A 22,920-nucleotide genomic window follows, 5' to 3' on the forward strand; every position below is an offset into this window, starting at 1 on the left:
AGTTTCAGTCGCTAGAACAAACACCTTATGGTTAGAGTTAGATAGCTAATGGAGAAGAGCAGACAGAAAGGCGACCAACGCCGATCAGCCACAACATTAGAACCACTGACGGGTGAAGCGGATAACACTGACCATCGTGCTGGAAAACTTTTGAACCTGGCATTTCGTGTGAATGTTATTTAGACATACATGTCATGTGTAGTAGACTACACACGTAGACCAGACCAGGAAATTCCACTGCACAGCAATGATACTCCCTGTCCCCAACAGGATGCGGCCTGACAGGCACGCACACAAAAACAATCAACAACTCAAAAAACCATAGATCCCAAGTCTGATCCACAGCGGCCGCTCCCCTCGTCTGACCTGTGTACGTACTGATTTCAGTAAATACATTTCCTTCAGACTCATCTTTAAGTTGTTTATACCTCTGTTTTATAGCCCTTCAGATAATAGTAATAAAAAAAAAGAATTCAGTCACGTTCCACGCCTTGGCAGCGGTGCTGCTTCTTAACCCTGAGAGAGGATCATGTCCTTATCACAAGATCAACATAGCAGCCAGCAGGAGTCGCCAGTGCTGCAACTGCAAAACCACTCACTGCCTTCCCTGTGGGAGTATGCAGATGAATAGCCCCCCGTATAGGGGAAAAGGGGGAACAAATCATATGCACATGCATTTACTAGGGAAATTCAAAATAGTGATGAGATGTCGTCATTTCACGAGCCGTGGGAGCCTTCACATGCCAAAGCCAGTTGGAGTTGTTTTGGTAGATTGAAGCATCAGCTTGTAATAGGGAAATTAGGTGCGCGATACCAGGTCTTGTTCCTCTTCATGCAAATTTTTGTTTTCGTTGTTCCATGTAGCAGAGCACTAACAGAGCTCAAAACTAAGTTTATAAACTAAACTGTGATTAGAGCGCTCGTCACTCATTCCCCGGTTCCTTGTCAAAGTGTAGGGTCCCTGCTGGGGCATCTTTTAGGTGAGATATGACCTCTTCTTTGTCTTTTTCAGCTGCAGAGTTATACTATGTATCTTTGTCTTTGGCAAACATGGGCGAATGTCATTTTCTCTGCAGAGATATATTCGAGAATTTGCCCTCAGACTTTTGTGGGTTTGCTTACTCAAATCCTCACGTGTCTCCTCCCTCAGCTATCTTGTTGTGCATGTTTGTGCACGGCACCAACCGAGATGTGGACTGACTCATTGACCCCCTTTTCCAGCAGTAAACACGCACATTGCTATTTACTTCCTGATATAAAATCACTGTCTTCAACTGTAACTTCAGGCCCCCTCCCGGGGGAACTTCCCTTCATGCTCCCCCAGACACTTCCAGGAAATAAAGTAGGACAGACCACATTTGTTTGAGAGCAACCCCTCTGTCTTTCTGTGTCCGTCCCTCTTTTAATAGTGTCTCTCTTTAAGACCCTCCCTTTTCTCCCTCCCTCGCTTCTTAGTGGCAGTGTTCTGCAGGCCAGCGCACAGTCAGCTCAGCTTGAGAGCAGGATCAGGAGCAGGAGCATATCAGGTTTCTTTTGTGAGAGCCACACACCACTGACTGGACTCTACTCCCACTACCAGCGAACTACCGGAGATCGGAGCGACGAGAGAAACTGTTCTTCAAGCTCCAGAGAAGAAAGGTGAGTTGAGTGAAAGAGAAAAACCGCCCAACTCGAACTTGGTTCTTCTCCTTCTACTTCTCTGACTTACATTTGTTGCCTTTAGAGCGTCAGCAGCCTGGGAAAATATGTAGATGTGCCGTTCCCAAAAAGGGCTGTACACATGTTAAAAAAACTAAAAACTGACATTCAGGTATTTTTCGTGAGCTTTGTGTGGGAAGTTGACACTTCCCTTCTTCTCTTATTTTTCCGTCGGTTGTTCTGAGAGACGAGCATGATTTAGGATAAACAGTGGAAGATGCAGGTGGTTGACTCAGACGCAGCTAGTCTGGGTGTTTACAGTGTGAACACAGCCCTGGGAATTTCTGTGAATCCTTCATGTGTCATCCAATTAATCTGGATCGATGAACACAATAGGGCAGTATGAAACAGAAGCTCAAGGGCTTGATAGTTAGATTCCCCATTTACATTCTGTGGGATTGCAGCAGTTATTTTCTATTTTTATTTTTTATTTTTTTTTACTTTTCATTGTCAACCACTGCCAAGCCGTGACATCTCTCTGTGTGACTCAGCCTGTGGGCTTCTGCGAGTTCTCGTTCACCCTCAAATGTCGCTTCCTTGTATGAATGTACCATTGTATTCGGTCTCTTTGTCGTGTTTCCAGATGCATCAAAACTGTGTCAGGGACTGATCACTCTAGAAAACCCGTTTTTCCGCCAGCAATTAATTCCTTTCGTCCCTTAAACGCAGATAAAATGGCAGCTCGAAGGTGGAAGGTCAGCGACGCGGCCCTCGCCGCCGGACTCGTGGCGACGCTGCTCGGGCTCAGCCTGGCCCAGTCCGCCCCCGCAGAGGACGTGTGCCCAGCAATACCCGCCTTGAAGAATATCAGCGCGCCGCAGTACCAGAACACGAACCTGGTGGCCACCGGTGTGTCCTTCATGGCATCTCTGGTCCACTCCTTCCTCTACTCGGTCCAGCCTAAACCCTTTCCCGGAGGTCAGTGTCATCACTATCACTCTTACATATTCCTAGCTATACCAATTTGAGTTACAATTCGAGTTACGATTCCCCGGAGTTCAAAGGTGGGATGAAAGGTGGGATGAAAGGTGAGACGCCGCATTTTTACCACCGTTTCAACCCTACTCTATTCAAATAAGGTCCGTATACAGAAAGAGCAGGCCTGGTTAAACAGTATGTTAATGGCCATTCCTGTGTTTCACCCAGTCACTCTTTAACCTTTATACGCTTTGTGTTTTTTATTGTTCAGGTCGGTGTTTCCTGGCAACTATTGTGACACACGTATAGGCTATTCTGTATTCCTGTAGTACATTGTAAATGCTCCATAAACTAACTCTGTTTCCTTCTTTGTCATTGTTAACACAGGCAGGTGACTTGTTAGATATGGTTGTGTTGATTTGACGCTATCAGGAGTACCTGGTAGGACAATAACCTTACTGGTACAGGTGGCTACAGTTGTTTAGCGCGTTTTTATTATTATTAGTATCACTATGTCAGAGTATGATAAGATAAATAACTGGCTACCTGCAAAATATGACCTTCTGCTTTACAACTGGCCAAGGTGAAATTAAATACAAGATTTACGACAGGCTGCAGGCTGAGGTGAGAGCAACAATAGACACGTCTTCTCAGTTACCTGCACCTGTTTTTTTTTGTTTTTTTGTGTGTGTGTGAATAATATCCACAATAACAGGCTTCAGCGGGACCGCAAACAACAGGCTTTCTACTGTATTGTATTGTTTTTGTGTTAAAATCTAGTCTCACCTGAAAGCCGTCCTCGTTCCCTGGTAACCGTAAAGATATAGGTTTCAGATTGCCACTTTTACAATGCGGAGGACTAAAATGTTTGTACAGACCATGGGACACATTGTCCCTGGGGACAGATTTTTTTTTTTTTTTTCCAAAAGGAGGACGAGAGCAGAGGCCAGTGACAAAGACTAGAAACAACGGCTACTCCTGTACCTTTTTTCTGTGTCCTCTCGAGTTATTAAAAAACACATTTTTTCCCCCTCTCCCCTTTCTGTGTAGATTTGATTGAGAAAATAATAAATGAATCAAAAGTGCCGACAAATCAAGAAACTCTCCAAGAAACTATCAAAGAGGTAAGTTGATGTGCACACAGGCATTTACATTTACGGTGAATCCCACTGAAGTCCCTAGCCCTCTTTCATCCACTGTGACTGTGGACTGTCACCACAGTAAAGTAAAACTACTGTGAAGCGATGCCCCGCTGGCGTTTGATGTCACGGGAGGCTTCAAAGTTCCGGCTATAGTTCTTGTATGAATCTCCGCCCTGAGATTGATGTTTGTGCCACTTTAATTGCAACGCACGCGTGTTGTTGTTATTTTCCGTCCAGGCCCTTTGGTATGAAGTGGGTTTCCTGGTGTGCGTGGCCGTCGCCGTCCTGTACATCGTTCTGATGCCGCTGGTTGGTTTCTTCCTGGCGTGCTGCCGCTGCTGTGGGAACTGCGGCGGGAAGATGTACCAGAAGCAGACGTCGTCGATTAACTGTCGCAGGAGGACGCTCTACGGGTTCACGTTAGCCACCACCCTCATTATACTGTGAGTGTGCTCTCGTTTGGTTTGGAGGCCTCCATGCCAGCGACGTCTCTGAATGGAGGCAATTTCCTCCATATTTGGCACAAAGCAAAGACTAGATGTAACTAGTCAAAGGTCACTGTGACGTCATGAAACACAATGTCCACATTATGATCAATTTTCACACCAGTACACCACTAGAAACTGATGACATTATATAACCAAAAGATCAAAAGTCAACCCTTTGAACTCCTAATTAATCTGTAGATCATTATTGATTCAGATTGAAGTCTTCACATGAATACTAAAACGCCGCTCAATTGGCTGACAGAGGCATACAATACAATACAAGTGCGAGGCTGTAATTCTAGCTGAATGACGAAGTCTCATCTAAAATTAGCAGTAAAAAAAAAAAAAAAAAAAAAAGACAGCTTAAGTGGGCACGGCTCACTGTCTCTGTGCTTCTCCCTCGTATCAACGTCATGTCCGCGGCACAATTTTAACAACGGCTCTCTGTTTTTTGTTTTTTGTTTGTTTTTCTTTTGCAGTGCTGGGAACATCTGCATGTTCCTAAGTAACGAAGCCCTCAAAATGAGCGTGGACCAGAGTCACAAGGAGCTCAGCCAAAGCATAGGCAACCTGAACACCTTCCTCACCGCTGTGCCTCAGGCAAGAGTGAACTTCTTGTTGGTTAAAGCACGGAAACGGACAAAAATCAATGACGCGGCAGTGTTTATCAGTACACAGGCGGTGAACGCTTATTATTCTCAAACCGTTTTAGATGTTAAAACCCTAAATAACCATGTCTGTGTAAGATTAGTCACCTTAAGTCCTGAAGCCCTGCCAGCAGTCTGCTGTGAGTCAACAGCATTTGTGTGAGATGCAAACAGACCCTGAGTTCTCCAGTCAGTCCTATGATTAAAGACCAGCTCTGTGTTCTGCCGTGTCAATAGACTTTAGTCAAAGTGTTAGCGAGTGGAACATGGGTAGATGAAAAGAGAAGACTGTCTTTGTTATTCCTCATTTGCAAAAGCCACTTTGTCCGATTAGCTCATGCACCCCTCAGCCCTATCTTATGTACACACTTTGAAACTGTTTGTTTTTTCTCTCCATCCCTCTAGCAAGTGGACGGCGTGCTGAATGAGAGCTACAAAACTGTGGAGGAGGCTGGCCGAAAACTGAACAGTAGGAAGAGCATTTAATATGTCAGAATCGGAGGTTTACTCCAGCTGCTTGTGGCCGCTCTATTGTCACGGTAATTTGTCTGCTTGTGTTAGACATTGGACCTGAGCTGGGAAAACAGATACAAAACCAATTCAATGGATTCCTGAGGCCGGCGCTGCGCTCAGTAACAACTCTGGACGAAGGTACGGGGTTCCTGCATGCTGTGTCCTGCTTTGCATGTGCGCGTGTAAATGCCTGTGTGCATAGCTGATAGAAGCTTAGTGATCTCACGGGCAGATCCTGCTCACAAAGCCTCTGCACAGTTACGCTGCATTGCAGTTTTTGGCAAAAACATTTAGATAATCGTTTTTCAAAATATACTATTTTTTTTTTTTTTTTAACACAACAAAAAAAAATAGGAGAAAAGATCAAAAACGTACAAGGGATTATGAGGAAGGAAAGCAAGTAGTCAGGGGATTTCTAAAGAGGGTTCAGCTCCTGTGTTTGAAGTGTCTATTAACAAAGCAAAGAGCTTAGTGGAAAAGGGGTTTTACTGAACACACTCCCACAGAGTAATCATGTTCTGAGTAAAATGTGGAGTGTCTGCAACTATTTTGCAAACAGAAAGCTTCAAAATAGGCAAAGGATTAATACTTGTAATAAACTTCCTGTGTGTCTGGGAGTGAGTGTTGAGACCATCTATTTTCATCTGCAGTAACAAACACTTCTAGTTTATTCTGAAGATTCTGCCCACAAACAAACAAACAACGAAAGTGGAATTAAATTACAATAAACTTCCAGGCTACATTTATTCTTTTGTAACACGCCACTCTGCCCAGGACGGGCTCAAACGTGTTTAATGTTCTGTACTTCAGTCTGGAAGTTTCCAGCACATTTTTTGTTTGTTTTTGGCTGCAGCATTTGCACTGTTTACAAGATGATGATTTTAGCGCTGATACACAACTCACAGTCAGGCTGGATTACTGAAAGCGGTTTGCTAACTTTTTCTCTCACAGTCTTTTTAGTTCATTTTTTAACAAGCAACATTTTTTTTCCCCCCAATTTGAATGAGCAGAGACAAAGGCCATCAGCACTCAACTTGCCCAGCTGAACTCGTCTCTGGCCGAGCTCCAGTCCAACGCGAATCGCGTCCAGGCCAATCTGACTGCTTCTAGAAGTCGCCTCAATGAGACTTTATCCAAACCTGGCTGCGAAGGCTGTGACAAACTAAAGCCATCGCTACAGAAACTTCAGCTGGATACCTCCATTACTGTGAGTACTAATTTTGCATAAGCAAATATGCTTGATCCCTTGTTCTTGTTTTTTGCTTCTTGAACTGGTGAGCAGGGCTGAGTGAGCTATCACAATGGCTGAAGGTCAATGCAGTGCTAAGAGGTCTGATGCAAAAGAGGCTTGAGGGTTCCATCTCACTGGATTTTACAAGATGTTGCCTTTGTCGAAACAGGAAGAGTCTTTTATGCAATCGGCTTCTTCTGATGCAGAGTGAGACCGTGTGACAGATGATGACAACTCCTCTTTTCTTTTTCCGGCTTTGTCTCAACAACTGATTTGCCCTCCTGCCATCTGTTCTTCTCTACACCACCTCCTACGCTTCTCTAATTCTGACGCATACCGAGTCTCCTCTCCTCATCAGTACTTTTTAATATATAATCTTCATGAGGGAAACATGAATAGGACATTGACGTAAGCGTAGATTTTCGTTTGAGCTCCTCTCACTTAACCGCGGCTCTTCCACAGCATCACCTGCAAACACAATGAAAATGGCTATTTTGCTGCCACCTTCTGTCAGTTGGAGGTATGACATGAGGTTGCTGCTCACTCAGGTGGCTCTCGTTGTGCTTGTGCTCCGCAGGTCCCCGGCTTGAAGGATCTTCAGTCTGCGGTGGATGAAGTCGTTAAAATGAATCTCGAGTCCAAAGTCACTGAGGTGAGTAACTTCTTCCAAAATGGGGCAACAGTGGGGGGTGATGAAAGTAATGTTATAATAAATGAACTTTTACTGCACCGATGATGTGTCGTTTACACTCACAGCTTGAGGTGAAATGTGCAAAAAGGGATAAACCTGACAACAGAGATGCTTTTCATTAAAAAAAAAGGTTGACTAGAAAAATATATATTAAACATTATGTTTAAAAACGTATTTGCATGGTGTCTCTCAGGTGGAGGACAGTTTCAATAGCATCCCCCAGAGGGTGACCAACGAAACCAAGGATGTAATTGAAAGTGAGTGAACACTGCATTTTTTTGTCTCAAACTATTGACTTTTGTGAATCTTATATTCTTTTATTTTTATTTATTTATTTTTTAAAAAGATGTTTGTGTGTGCTTTTAGGAAGCAATCAGACGTTGGCAGATATAAATACAAAGCTGTCTCAGATCGCAAAGGACTTCCCTCTGGAGTTTCTGACCCGCTTGTCAAACGATGTGGCCGTGGTGCAGACAGACATCAACAATTACATGCCCTATGTCCAGGGTGCTGAGTACATCAGGTTAAAAGACCGGAACTTCTGCAGACATACGATTGATACAAGTACAATCCATCACTAATCGCTCGCTATTTGTGCTCCAGATGGTGCGTGTGTCTGGCTGTGTGCTGCGTGGTCCTCCTGGTGGTGGTTTGTAACCTCCTGGGACTTATGTTCGGCCCCGCGGGTCTGAAACCCAAAGCAGACCCCACAAATCGCTCGTGCACGGCGGACTGTGGAGGCACCTTCCTCATGATGTGAGTAACTTTTGGCTTAAAACTCTTCAAAGTCAACTCTCGAGTTCCCATTTGACCTGGGTGTTGGTTGCAGGGGTGCAGGTTTCAGCTTCCTCTTCTCCTGGCTGTTGATGATAGTGGTACTAGTGCTGTTCTTACTCGGTGGAAATGTTTACACTTTGTTCTGTCAGCCCTTGAAGAATGGACAACTTCTACAGGTAGCTTCACACAGTTACTTAACAGCATCCCAGCGCATACATTGATAGGACACATGCTACAACTGCTGTGTCTCTTCCATCCACAGTTTCTTGAGACTCCAGGGTTAATTCCAGAGCTTGATATCGGCTCACAACTTGGACAGGAAAACATCAGCGTCAGTATCTCCAGTGTCTACAGGTAAGTTTTTTGCATCTTCTCATACTAAAACAATGTTCATGACAATAAACAGGCTTGCACCAGTTCATTGGTCACATGTTGGTACCTGCTTATATTCAACAGCCTATCTGTAGAGAAGATGACACCCCGAGCAAAAAGTAGTTGAAAAGACATTGAAAAGACGTCACTCATTTACATCTAAACAACGTCTAAATTTGCTTGAAAAGTGAAAGGTGAAAAGCCGTCATTTTCATGTCGTCAAAAAGACAATCCTCAAAAAGACACAACCCAGTTTTCAACTACTATTTCTGGACTAAATCCAGGCTATGGCAGACCGACCAGATTTAGCCCAAAAACCAACGTTGAAATGGCGTCTGGTGTTTGGTGGGGATGCTCACAGATTTTTTCTATTTGTAGTTTTACGCTACTTTGTTTGCTTTCTCAATGTGCAATGAAAAATAGTTCTCATCAAGCACGTTGGTTGATATTCACATCATTTTTGCTCTTCTGCGTGAGGACTTGTGAAGCACTTTAAATACCGTAATGAGAAGCTGTACCAATACGTTGGTTATATTTCACTGTAATCTCCTACAGAGAATGTGAGGAAAACCGCCCTCTGTGGACAGCATTCCGCTTGGCTGAGCTCATAAATCTTGACGATCTGCTCAATGTGTCAAAAGTGAGTGTCCTTGTCTCCCTTTCAAGTATTACAGTACAAAAGATACACCAATCAGCCACAGCATTATAACCACTGACAGGAGAAGAAAATAACTTTGACCATCTTCTGACAATACAACGTTCTTCTGGGACATTTTTGGACCTGGCATTCATGTGGAATGTTACTATCACTCACCTAAACCAGACCAGACAACATCACCTCATAGCAATGACACACACACAAACACACAAAACGGATTATGTTTTTTTTTAATGGTTCATTAGATTCCAAACTGATCAAGTATCTGTGAGATCCACAGAGGCCCCTCCCCTCAACCCATAGGACCCAAAGGCCCCCCACTAACGCCACAGGACACCCTCAGAAGTCCATTCTCTAGGGAGACCTACACAATACCAGGAAGATGGTCATAGTGTTCTGCCTGTTTGGTGTAAACCTTACGAGAACTTTTGCACGTTTAATTAAAGTAACATCTCCACTATAAAAGTGACGCGTCTTAAACGGCGACATGTAATTTTAGTTTTGCTCTCTACACACAGTACACAGACCAGATCCAGCAGGAGTTTGATAAAACAAACATCAGTCTGTCCTCGATCACTGTTCTGAGCCCGGAAGTTAAACAACAGCTCCTCGACTTCTCCACCGGGATGAAGGATTTCGACACTACCTCCGTCACTCAGCAGGTAGGCCTCAATCGCCCCATTGTCAGAAAGTGATGTTTTCATGATGACAGACGTCTGCAGAGTATCTGTGTGGAGTTATGACTGGTGTCTTTATTCACTTTTATCACCTGCGAACAGCACCGCAGGGACTTTGCTGCTAAACGCTTCCAGGGCTCATGCTGTAATCTAAAATAACTCATGTCTGGACGGAGATTAATGAATAATTAATGACTAAATTGGTCTGCTTTCACTGAGCGAGAGAGACTTCAGAGGTGATTATGTTCCACGGCTGGTCTCATATTTAGCTATTTATTGGGAACACGCCATACAACAGAGCTGTTTGTGATTCTGAAACAGCGACAGAGATCCATCGTCAGCTGTTTGCGCGATGTCCCGCACTGCGCTGTGATCAGATCTCAAGTGGTGGCAGGAGGCACATCGTAGAGCTGGCCACTTGTCGGCCGATCACTTCCGCATGCATGTGACCAAGTCCTCCTTGCTTTTGTGTTTCAGATAAACGACATTTCAAGCATCAATCTGAACACAACAGCGGATGAGATTGATAAGCTGGCTACTGGTCAGGTGAGAATCGATGAAATTCACAATTTTTTTATTATTATTATTTTACTCTGTTACCCACTACTTTAATTTATGTAGCAGCCTACTAACCTACAGTTTCTATGTTTGTAGAAAGATGCAATTAAAAGTGAGCTACAAAATGAAGCCAATCAGCTGAGGCGGATCCAGTTTGATATAGAAATAAACATCATCCCAGAACTGGTGAGTGCTCACTCTATATTTCCTGTCATCTCCTAATTCCCTTGGTGGAATTATTATTATTATTATTATTGTTATTTATTTATTTTTTTTAAAAATGCTTCTTTTCTTTAGAAAACCCTGAACTCAAGCATCAAGAGCCTTCAATCAAACTGGAAAAAAGTCAACGTGAGTACAACAACCAACACCCGGAGCAGCCGAGAGCTCACCCCCCTCTCCCTGTATTTCTTTTCCCCTTATTCTTTGCTCTCTGGCTCCTCCAGGGAACGGTGGGGGAGGTGCTGAACAACGTGGGAGCAGCACAAGACTCCCTCAACACAAACACAACACAGATCGTCAAGACCGTGAGTAGAAGCACGAGTCACATGAGTTTGGTGAAGAAAAAAAAAAGGGCTCCATGTGCCCTGCTAATGCCTCAGGTTGGTCAGTCGTTTAGCTGGTGGGGGTGGTGGTGGAGGGATCAGCGGCTCAGTCAGTGTGAGATGTGCTGCTTGTAGTGGAGACAGTGTGCTCTTCGGTTTCACGTGCACAAAGCGCAAATGGCATGTAGGCTGTATATCGAGCGGATTTGGCTTGTGTTCTCCCCTTATGTCAAGTAAAAGTTGCCTTTGTTCGAGAGAACTGAACACATTACGCCACCGAAATGCCTTCAAATGCGCAAAAATGCGAAATTTATTTCCCCTTTCGTTTCTGCTGAAGATCAGTCACATCGTATCATCGTCTTTGTCGCAAACCGGCTCAATCATTTCCTAAACTGTTGCTCAAATACCAGTAAGTGGTAGTCACAAGGTTGATGGCTCATTCAATAAATCATCAATAAAATTTTTAACAGGTCATGCTTATGTTAGTAATTCTTGTTGCACGCAGTAAGATAAAGAAAGCCGTATCCTTTAATGCTTTTTATTGTATTATGAAAAAATCTTTGCATCGACGACACTTCTCTTGCCTTGTGCAGCCATAAATCTGCTGCTTTAGAGGGTTGAATTCAGCGACAGGCGTTCCTCTGATTCCTCATGACTTCTCACTGTAAAGCATTTAGAACATGTGAGGAATTTACTCTCCTTTTTTTTTTTTTTCCTCCTCTCAATCACAGGAGAGCAGAAAGTTTTTGAACTGTCTGCTGGACTACTTCCTTGCTTTCGCTGCCTGGGCAAAACTTGTGGTAAGAAAAAATAAAAACATTCTCGTCTCTGTCTCTGATAAATGTTTGTGAACCCACGGGTTGTCATCTCCTTCCACTGATGTGTTCCTCAGATCACAACGCAGGTCGGCCGCTGCGGCCCTCTTGCGGGAACTGTAGACTCCGTGGAGGTCATCGTCTGTGCATACACGGTGGAGTCTCTGGTGAGGACTGGATGCTGTTCTCCACCTGGTTTATTTTTGGCCGGAGAGTAGGATGTCATGAGCATATTTGTGTCTTTCCCCATTTCAGAATGCGTTCTGGTTCAGTCTGGGCTGGTGCATCCTGTTCTTCATCCCCAGCATCATCTTTTCCATGAAACTGGCCAAGTACTACAGGAGAATGCATGAATCAGATGGCTTTGAGTGAGTAGCGCAAACACGCGTCAGACAGATCGATTCACGCACATGTCCTCACAAAATTGGCTCCACGGATTGATTCGTCTGTGACGGCCTGCCTCTGACCTCTCTCTGTTGATGTCTCCGTTTCCAGCGACCACATACCCATGAACAGCATCCCCATGAACGGCTTCCCCATGAACGGCTACCCCATGAATGGCTTCCCACGGGCACAGATGAAATGAACTGAGAGTGCGGCCGCTGCACGGCGCACACTGAAAAATCACGTTACTTGAATCATTTGTGTTTTAAATTGGAGTTTTCACCACAGTGTGGAGAATCAAAGACATTTCTATAGTGACCACAGTGGTCCTAAAATGTGTTTTACATAGTGTACTTAAATAGACCTCAGGGGGGGACACAGGATATAAGGGAACCTGCAGGGATTTTTTATTGTTGTTTTAAATCAGAGCCTTATTTTGTGTTTTGTATTACTTAAATGTACATTTCATGTATGAACTGAACCATTGCTGAATTGCGAGAGAACACTACGCTTTATATTTCAAACTGAGGCTGATTTTAGTTGAGAGTTTAAGCTCATTCATGTGAATGTCGATGTGTGGATTGAGTCTCTGTCTGCCCGTCACTGTATTTTTGGCAACTTTATTCTGATGGGCAACATTTTCTAACTGAATTCTTAGTCTTATTTGCACTAATATTGAAATTCTATGTGTGTGAATCACTGAATGAAAACACTTATCTAACGGGAGGTTTTGCCACCGTATCACTACTGTACTTTGCTAACGTGTTGTTTGCCACGACATTGCCATGAATACTGTTTTTGACTGAATAATTCTTCGATTTGATGATGACGATGATTGTTTTTGTATGACTTTGTACTTTGTACTAGTAGATTTTGTGTTTTATCTCCCATTACACAGCACTTTGAATGGTCTGTTTGCTCAGTGTGACTAAAAGATTGTGAACATTTCTCCAGCTGCAAATTACTGAGTAAAAGCGAATGACTGAGTCTGCTGTTCCTTATCTCTGAGAATGGTTGCGAACCGTGACAGTTGTTTTCGTATTGGACATTTGTAGCACTATACACTAATCAGGCATAACATTATGACCATCTTCCTTGTGCCTCCGAGACAGCTGGGACTAATCAGACAATAGTCTTCTGAGGGTGTCCTGTATTGTCTGCCAACAGAATGTTGTTAGTGGGGGGGGGGGGGGGGGGGGGGGGGGGCTTAGGTTCCCATGGGTTGAGGGGAGGGACTTCTGTGGATCATCCCACAGATACCTTGTGCTGTTTTTCATGAATGAAAATGTTTTGATCTATTGTGATAAATCCTACTTTTACATTAAAACATAAGTGATAATAAGCTGCTAATGAAATCTGATGCAAATGTCTAATCACATCACAGCAGCTCAGTCCGCTTAGGCATCGAGATGTGGTAAAAAACGATTCTGCCACAGTTCAAATATCCGCATCAGAAACAAGAAGAAAGGTGATTTAAGTGATTTTGATTATAAGTATTTCAGAACCTGCTGATCTGGTCGGAGTTCAAAATTCCTCGTTGATGTCAGGTGTCTGGGGAGACAGTAACTCAAATAAGCAGGTAGGCAAAAGAGCATCTCCGGACACTCATCGAACACTAAAGACCAAGTGAGTGCTGTTTAAATGTCGCAATGAATCTTCCCAGAGTATTGTAACTGACCCCATCCATCCATGTCTTACGGCCATGTGCCAATCTTTCGATGGATATCTCCAGCAGAGCGAACCATGTCACGAAGCCTAATTCATCTCAGACTGTTCTCCAGGACACGATGATGAATAGTTCACTGTACTCACATGGCCCCCGCAGTCATCAGATCTCAATCTAATAGGTGGAACAGGAGATTCTCATCCTGGATGTTCAGCCGACAAACTGCGTGATAATGTCCTGTTAATATGGACCAAACTCTCCTGTAAATGACATGTTATCAACAAGATGTATCTAATAGGGAGCTTAATGAGTGTATACAGGTATAACGGACACATGGAAAATGTTTAAGCACCAGGTCAGCTAATTTTACATATATTTTTACACAAGGGGCAGTATCAGCAAAAAGGACATGAGCAGGACTGACAAAGTGATCAGAAAGGCTGGTCATGTTATTGGCTGTGTGAGCTGGAGATGTTTGTCTCGGTGGGGGACAGGAGGACACTGGACAAAATCATCAGTGGTTCCCAACCTTTTTTGGTCAGATCCCCCGACTACTTGTATCTAAGAACAGCATCACCCAGCTTCATACATTTACTCTCCATCCTTCTGACAACAGTGACACCAGCTTAATAACCTAAAAACTTCTATATTCTAACTCTAAATTTTAAGACTTACGAAATCAAATGAGGAGAAAAAATAAGTTTGGTACACTGACACCTTTGCTGGACATTAAAATATTCGCAGCAGTTTTTATTATTTTTTTTTTTAAATTTTGGAAACAGTAATTTCTGAGTTTGACAACTCTGAGCTAATTTTTATCCCAAATTGTCATGAATGCAGCATCAGCTGCAGCTGGATCTCAACCAAACTCTCCAAACTCTGCCCTCACCCTACTTCTGATTGGCCAGTGGAAAGCTGCGTTACTCTCGTTCCATTGGTCGAACTCAATTGACTGCTCGAACCTGAAAATAACTCTTTATCAACAAGTTGTTTTTTTTCTAAATGTTGATCGGAGATCCAGCAAGGTGTTGGAATACTTTAATCCCTGGATATTGTACATATAGGAAGACACACGCACTACTGGTTTAAATGTGGTGACTGGTGAAGCAGGTGAAAACTGACGCTGGGCCCAGATCAGACAAGTTTTGGCGCACCTCCTGTGACCCCCCTCAGGGGGGATGCGGACTCCACGTTGCGAACCACTGTTCGACATCATGGACAATGTGTCACACGCACTTCACCGTGTAGTGCATGTAGTGTATGTTTACTCCTACATGTAGCTGATCACTCCAGGAAAACATGACATTTTGAGACCCAAACAAGTGTTCTTGTATCAGATGGAAAAGTGTTGCTTCATTGATAGATTGGAGATGGGCGTTGGCCACGGACATAAACCACATCTGATGATAGTAGATTTTCCACAATGCTGAATCCAACATCTCTTGCCAAGTCTGCATCCTGAACCAGGAAGCTGATAAGGGCAGATTTTTTTTTATTTTATTTTTTTGAAAATATACCCTTCCTGTTAATATGTGCGCCCAAAACATAAAGATTGATTTAATACTATGTCATTTAGCTGTAATGTCAGCATTCAGACTTAACTCAGCTTTCTTACTCTTGTGTGATTTATAAATTTGAACCACACATCCATGCAAACAGACCAACAATACATCAGCCCATTCTATCTAAAACATCATCAGATATGTTAACAGTCTACAGATGTGTTCACTTACTGCAAGGCTATTGGTTAACATCGCAGATCAGAAACTTCTCAGATAGTTTTTTCTTAAGCACAGGAAGTTATTATAGCACATGGGTCGAGGGTTAAGAAAAAAAAACTGTGTGAGTAATAGAAAGTAATTCTTTTTACCATTAAACAGAGCAGATACACTTAAATTTAATTATTGACTTAAAACCTGCAAGCATGCCATTCTGGAAAATCAGTCAGAGTATGAACGTAATGATACTCTTTTAGGGGAAACTCCAAACTCAATATGAAGATAACGTTACACAAAGAGGACACAAATTGGACGCAACATTATGGTAATTAAACTAAAGATTTAAAAGCCATCATCAAAACTAGATTAAGAAATGCAGTTTAATGTAATCGTTCTCCTCCGGGCGCATTAATCTGTGCCGATCTGTAGGACACACTCAAGCAGGGGTCAGAGCGGCCGGGGCGGGAGGGCCCGGGCATCTGTTCAGACGTACTGTTGTTTGCATAGGATGCCGTCTATAATTAGAACAAGTGTATCGATGGCGTTACGGCACCAGCGCGACTCAAAAACCTTGTAATTAGACACGCCGCACGCAGGGAAAATCAATCAGAACCGAAAGAGGAAGAAAGACAGGAATAAAAAATGTTAGGTATCAGGTTATGCGAGTTTCTGCACCTCTCTTGTGTGTTGTCCCACTTTCGAAGGACTCTTATTGCCCTCTACCTCCAACAGACAGAAGACACCACAGTCCACTTTCCACCCACCACTCCACCGATTATACCTTCACATCCGCGTGTGGAACCTTCCTATTTGCCAGGAGAATCACACACACACACACAGACATGAAGTCAGCGTCCCACCCCTGCTAAGACTTCTTACATTCCTGTTACAGTCCTCGGGCCACGGAGGCATTCACACACTCAAATCCCTCCACCCGCACACACACACACACACAGACGACTGCAGCTGTAAGTGGATTTACCCATGGAAAGGGATATGGTGGAACCAAGAAATGGGGGCAGTGGATCACATGAATGGATAGCTGTGTTCACAAGAGCTTTAAAATTATACAAGACAGTTTTTCAGGTTAGACTTAACCGCAAACAGCAGAGTGAATAAACCTGCGAGAGCACACGGGCCCCGACATTTTAGCGGAGACTGAATACGGTAGTGTGATCTGTCAGTTATTTGTTGTGCAGCAGCGTGAAAGAAATATGCTGACAGAGCCGAACCACCCTTAAACGCTTTCATCTCGTGGGAACGAGGATCTCAGCAGGTAGACGTTACGCTCTGAAAGCACCTTTAAAATCTCTATCTTTTCAGTCTCCAGTGCGTCAGGGAGACGTGTAACTATATAGTAAAGTCAATAAAGTTAAAAGCGCAATGAAAGCAGTGTCAACACAATTTAATAAAGCTCGTGGCAGCCAACAGAGGTTTTATCTTTAGTTTAATAGCGTACAGCATCTGTTCATAAATACATTTTTATGTATTTAACACTGCTTAAAAGTGACCAGAAGAAAACAAAGTGTGCAAACTTTGTCAGGCAAACACAGGAGGAGGTCCTATATGTTGGCAGCAGGAAGAAGCTGGAGGCAAATTAATGATTAATTTTCGTTTACGTCTGGTAAACAGTGAAACCTTGACCTGAAGTCAGCTGTGCATATTTTTTATCTCGTGTTATTGACTGCACAGAGATTTCGCATCCCACATTAAAACACAGATAACACTTTCGTATTGAAATGAAAAAAACAACAACGACTTCTGATTGAAGAGGTCATTCTGAGATAGAATAGACAATGTCTTTCTTCAGAATATGACTGAAGCTGCGGCTGAAATGTGACACTACCCTGTAAATGAGGAGCAGCACAGTGGAAGGCACTCGGACTTGCCATGCAGCATTTGGGAGTCTGATTGTCACTGAATTCCTCAGGACCTTGCAAGGCCTGTCGCTATGATTATCAGCAGTAAAATAAATAGTTTGTCACGTTGGGCTCCATGTAGGGTTTATTTACAAAAAAGAGGAATTAACAAATGCATCAAAGCTAAATAGGCACGTCAATTATATATATATATATATATATATATATATATATATATATGTTCCAGCGTTTCATCAGAAAACATTCATCAGACGCATCAAAAGTGCAGCTCAAACAATACTGACTGGTGTGACGTAGGGGCAAGTAGACAGAGGCCCGATCGTCTCTAATGACATTACCCTCACTGGGTGCATGAAGAAGGCGTATGTGGCCTTATGCAAGGAATTAGCTCTGAAATTGAATTTGAAGTCGAACTGTGAGTCAGTTTTACCCTGTGTTCTGTCTGGAATGTCCTGTGAGACGGACAAGATGGAGTCCAGGGAGAAAAATGGGCGACGGGGGCGGCCGTTACAGGTTCGGTTTACTCTGAAGCCCGACTGGTAAGGTGGAGCCAGGAGAAAACGGATTAATGTTAATGAGAAAACAGAACCTGTTAAACGCAACCCTAAAAGTCAGTGAAAGGATCTGGAACTCCCCTTTTTCCTCCTTCCTCTTCCAAACCGTAACCCGCTTAAAGCAAACACAAAGGGCAGCTTTTCTAAACACAATCAGTAGACTACAAGCACGCCTGCAAGTGAAACTAAGCTATTTCTGGCTTAAAGTAGCATGTCAGCAAATCAATACGGCAAACCCCTAGAAATAGCAGTTCAGGCCTGATCAGCTGAGTTAATACAATATATTATTATTAATATTTGATGGTCTTTTAACACAGGTTATTCAATGCAGGGACATTCTCATCTACATTTAAGGCTTAAGACATAAATAACATTGCAGGTGAAGTATATACACATTAGGATTTAAAAGTATTTACACTTGTAGGATATTCAGTAGTCATTTTATAGTTTCTTGTTGTCTTAAACTGACATTACCGATATGTTTAAAAACAAACAAATAACTGCACTACACCGATGGACACTGACATTCTGATATTATTCTGCTTTAGCACGATTGTCGACACGCGCACTGTTTCTCTGGTCTGGTCGTTTTCAGACTCTGGTCAGAAAACGTGGAGAATGTTTTTAGGAGACGGTTTCTGTTCTCCATTTTGGGTGCGTTCGCTCAGACTGGGTTGGCAGGTAGTGAAACACGGGCTTGTTGAATGGCCGTGTGCGTGCGCGACTGCTGTCCAGGTGTCTCCGGAAAGAGAGCTGGGGCGTCGCGGTTGCACGGAGCCGAGTCCGTGCCGGGACCTGAGACGGCGGCGGGCTGCTCTGCGGGCTGGCGAGGAAGTGTCGGAGGGGGGAAGGACGGCGACTGGAGGATGTCAACGTAGTGCTGGCTGGGCTTGGTCTCCCTTTGGAGCACTTTCCTCAGCAGGGGCTTTAGCAGCCCGATGGTCAGCTGGGCGCTGTGAGAGTCGGGGAAAGGGGCAGGAGACGAGGACGTCGCGCCGGACATAGAGAAAGAAGAAGAGTGACAGGGGGTGTTGGGAGACGGGAGGTTTTTTAGAACCAAGTTGAGGATGGTGGTGACGGTGAAGTCCTCGGGGCACAGCGTCCACAACAGGTCCAGGTAGGGGTCCAGGTCTCTGTGCTGAGCGACCTCGCACAGCAGAGTAGTGAAAATCTCCTTGTTGAGCAGCGGGCTTAGCTTACAGAACTTGCAGGCCTGCTTGGTGACCTGCTCCCACTGCTGCTTCCCAATCAGGATCCTCAGCGCCTGCAGGATGGCGTTGGGCCGCCCGCTGACCAGCAGCAGCTCCACCTCCAGGTTCTGGTGCAGCTCCCTGTCCGTCTTCGAGCCGGACAGGACGGCAAGCGCTCGTTTATAGAGAGGCACGTTGTTCTCCCCGCCCTCCCCTCCTCGCCCGCTGGAAAAGCTCCAGGAGGAGGACGCCAGGCTCAGGCCCAAGCCTGCCGAGCCCTGCTGCTGCTGGGCGAGCTCGAGGAACCTGGGGAGCCAGCTGGGCTGGAAGTGAAAAACCGACTGGCAGAGGAGCTCAAACACGGGCAGGCCGGGGGAGTTTGTAGGTTTGGCTTTACAGTTGGCGATGTGGTCACCTTTAAGGCTGTGGTTGTATTTCGTCCCGCCGTTTGTGAATGGAACAGAGGCGGTGGGGATGGTAGCCGGGGCAGGGCTCAGGACAGTTTTCCACACATCTGGAGGAGCCTTGCTGGACAGAGAGGCCTCCCCGTTGTAGTGTAGCTGCAGAGCAACCTGAGCTGCCCTCCACGCCTGGCAGGGGAACGTGCTGAAGATGGAGTTGAGGTAGAGCAGACCCTCTTTATCCAGCTCGGCAGATGACAGCAGCCTCACTACTTCCTTCTCAACCAGACTCTCGCACAATGCCTCCACCTCTTTAACACTCGCCCTCACCAGACTCCCCTTCAGCTCTTCTAGGGAGACCAGAGCCTTGAGCTCGGCCTCCAGAGAGCCCGTCAGCTTGTCCTGCCCTCCCGGATATCCACCGCCTCCATTCTGAGACGGCTCCGCTCCCTTCTGCCTCAACCCCGCGCTGAGGTAGTTCCTGAGGATGGTGGCTAAAGAGATGGGAGCCTGGAATCTGCCTCCTTCCTTCAGTGTGTCCACGGTGAGCTGGGTGCTGCTCAGGCTCCTCTGCTGGTAGTATTTACAGGCCTCTTCAAACACAGCCTCGACCAGGAGGGCCCCAGGGTGAATGATCTCCACTGTGCCGAAGCCAGAGACTTTAGCCTTAGATTCTCTGGAGTCTGTCTCTGTACTCACCACCATAAAAAGTCCAGTTTCTGAGATCAAGTGAGGCGTCCGGCTTTCAGCCCGGTTCACGTACAACAACCCCTCTCTCTTCAACACGATCTTTTCCAGCTCTACGCCGCAGTTCAAGTCTATCAGATGCAGGTTTTGGCCGATCAGCAGCGCCAGAGTGTCCTGGTACATACACAGGCTGGTGTGAGTGCCGTATTTTGCCAGACAGTTGTCCGCCGGCTTGTACACGTGCCGCAGAGTCCCGTCTTTCTGCAGGAGACACAGCCATCCCGTGCTGAGCAGCAGCAGCAGCCCTCCGCAGGCGGCTGGACAGAAGTCGTAGATCTCAGGCGGCTCCAGAGCTGATATGTATCCTAAACAATCTGTTACCAGCTTCTTGAAGTCGGACTCTTTGGCAGAAAGCTTTTTCAGGGGCGTGCTTCTGCACGTGGTGCAGACTGTGATGGAGTCGTGGCGAGGGGACCAGGAGAGGAAAAATTTGGAGATGCTCAACAGCGGCTCCTCTTTCACATCGGGGAGGAGGTGCACGTGATCACCTGAGCTGATGGCTGTGAACTTAGGATTGTTGTGTAGGGCGATCTTCACCCCTCCCAAGCTGACGGCCCCCTCCTCCACCTCAAAGTCACGCCTGCAAACACAGTATCTGAGCTTATTCCTTGTGGAGCTGAGGGCCTGGGAGCTTTCGGAGGGGGGACGCTCCTCACACCAGATGATAAGATTGGAGCAGACGCACACAGATACAACTCTGGCCCGGGGGCTGTTACACAAGTCTGATGTTTGCAGGAGATGCCAGCCAGCTTTGCACTCCTGGAATTTCCAAAACTCAGCTTTTCCATTCTCATAAACCACCGCCACAACCGCCGTGCCTCTGCTGCTACTGCTCTTATTGTTGTTGTTATGAGCGTCCAGATATAAAATATCCACAATGGGAACAGTTCTCGTGAGCCACAAATCCAGCTTCTTCTGGTTCTGAGCCAGCGGAGGTCTTTCATACTTGTCAAAAGTCACAAGACCGACCTTAGGCTTGCTGAGGATGACATGAATGTGACGTCCATCAGGGCTCAGACGAACATTTGACAGGCTGTCAGAGAGCTCCATGTCACTCAGCTCTTTGCTGCCGATATAGTCCCTGAAATCTGACAGCTGCTTCAACACGAACCGCGCCATCATTCACTGTGTCTAAACGAAGCTGTAGCTCGTATGAAAACGTATTAACTAGGCAGCTAGCTGGTGTGGCACATGAATCTGACCTCGGGCTCCGGAGCGGCTAAGAAGCGAGCGGCAGCGGCAGCAGCAGCAGCATCATCCCGTTAGGTCCTGAGGTGACAGGCTTCATCCCGATAACACGCCCGCGGAAGGATACATCCACCGTAACCCCATGTCGGTAGACGGCTAAGCTGTTAGCTAACAGAGACCTTTCAGTGCGTCTTAAGTCCAAGTCGAGACAGACACAGTAGTCATGCCCATGCTATGTGCTAGCACTCCCCTCAACATCACGGGATTGTTAATTTCCGGATACCGACGATGTTTTGCGTAGGGGGAGGAGCCGAGAGCGGCGTCACGGAGCCGTGCAAAGATTTTGCGCAGGCATAGAGAGAGACAACTGTAGACACACAGAGGTCCTCAGCCACGGGTTGAGAAAAGCAGGTGAGTGGTAGTTGACTATCACAATATCTTTATGTTGAAAATCTATCGGTCTGTTATGAAAACAAATACTATCGTATAAATAGTTCAATAACTGGAAACGTATCAGTCTTTCTACCGTTTTTATGAGTTTCATACTCTAGTATTTTTTTTCCCTTTCTGTGTCATTTTATTATTTTTGTCTCTATGGTGGTTGTGAAGTTCCCTTGTGGTTCTGTTAAACTGTTAAACTTGCATTAGATTTGATTTGTGAACATGATTAAAGGTACAGTGGTATCCATATATACATATATTAATAGTTTTATGCATTTGCATTTCTTTCCCCGCTCAAATATATGTGACTGCCTGTCCAGTTGTGACTTTGCAGCGTTGTGAGCTTCTTCGTTCCAAACTTTTTAACTTTTCTTTCATCCAAAATTGCACAGAACGTTTGCACGAGATTCCTACCCAAGAGAACAATTCAGTGTTGGGTTGCAAATGAGTTTTTAATCTTGTGTGAGACACTGAAATGCCCTCAGCTCAGTGCCTGACCCCCACCTTTGACCTTTCAAATGTTGAGCAAACAGAAAGGGTGTGCCACTTTGGCAATCGGCAGTAACTCATGTTGTTGTTGGCGGAGGAGAGTAAACAATATGTGCAGTAACACTAGTGCTGGAAACATACTGAAAGTCTAAAAAGGTGAGTTGGAAACAATGTCCACATTAGCACAAATGAGGAACTGTGTCATTTCCTTTTTTTCTGCTTTGACGGCATGCTTGTCAAGTTTTAAAGATATCTCATATTGTGTAACTATAGAAACCAGCATTACCTCTGCAGATCTGGAGGCGTGACTCAGCCCTAACTGGCTAAGAAATAAAACTGAGGCACCGTTCTCGTGCATCCTTGCTCATGTTGGCAAGAGGTTGTGAAAAGCAGCTGGTCAATAACAACCTCTGCAGGGTTAATACCAAGATGAGAAACTGACTCACTCAAAGCAGCTTCTGAAGAGAGCACAGCACAGATGTGATTGAAAGAGGATTTGAGAAGGGATGGTAGCTGTAGACATACAGCCTGG

The 22,920-nt window shown here is 44.9% G+C and overlaps 2 protein-coding genes across 3 annotated transcripts; one reads left to right on the top strand and one right to left on the bottom strand.

The window, feature by feature from the left end:
- The first annotated feature begins 1,462 nt into the window (after nt 1–1,462).
- On the top strand, nt 1,463–13,101 carry prom2 (prominin 2). 2 transcript variants are annotated; one of them, XM_047604044.1, is made up of 24 exons: nt 1,463–1,638; nt 2,368–2,616; nt 3,667–3,740; nt 3,996–4,201; nt 4,726–4,846; nt 5,299–5,362; nt 5,455–5,544; nt 6,417–6,613; nt 7,215–7,289; nt 7,522–7,585; nt 7,695–7,851; nt 7,932–8,084; nt 8,158–8,281; nt 8,368–8,459; nt 9,033–9,117; nt 9,654–9,797; nt 10,290–10,358; nt 10,467–10,556; nt 10,668–10,721; nt 10,817–10,897; nt 11,647–11,715; nt 11,808–11,897; nt 11,986–12,098; nt 12,226–13,101. In XM_047604044.1, exons 2-24 carry the CDS (start codon nt 2,373–2,375, stop codon nt 12,314–12,316), a joined length of 2,547 nt encoding a protein of 848 aa, XP_047460000.1. In that variant the 5' UTR covers nt 1,463–1,638; nt 2,368–2,372; the 3' UTR covers nt 12,317–13,101. The 2 variants fall into 2 exon arrangements, with proteins under 2 accessions (XP_047460000.1, XP_047460001.1); XM_047604045.1 differs by lacking the exons at nt 1,463–1,638; nt 3,667–3,740 and having other exon boundaries at nt 2,487–2,616.
- Nucleotides 13,102–16,928: 3,827 nt separating this feature from the next.
- LOC125019296 (Hermansky-Pudlak syndrome 6 protein) lies at nt 16,929–21,762 on the bottom strand. The gene has a single exon (XM_047603986.1). The coding sequence runs from the start codon at nt 21,390–21,392 to the stop codon at nt 18,597–18,599; it is 2,796 nt and encodes a 931-aa protein (XP_047459942.1). The 5' UTR covers nt 21,393–21,762; the 3' UTR covers nt 16,929–18,596.
- Nucleotides 21,763–22,920: the final 1,158 nt, after the last annotated feature.

The sequence above is a fragment of the Mugil cephalus genome, chromosome 13 (assembly GCF_022458985.1).
Source record: "Mugil cephalus isolate CIBA_MC_2020 chromosome 13, CIBA_Mcephalus_1.1, whole genome shotgun sequence".
NCBI classification, from domain to species: domain Eukaryota; kingdom Metazoa; phylum Chordata; class Actinopteri; order Mugiliformes; family Mugilidae; genus Mugil; species Mugil cephalus.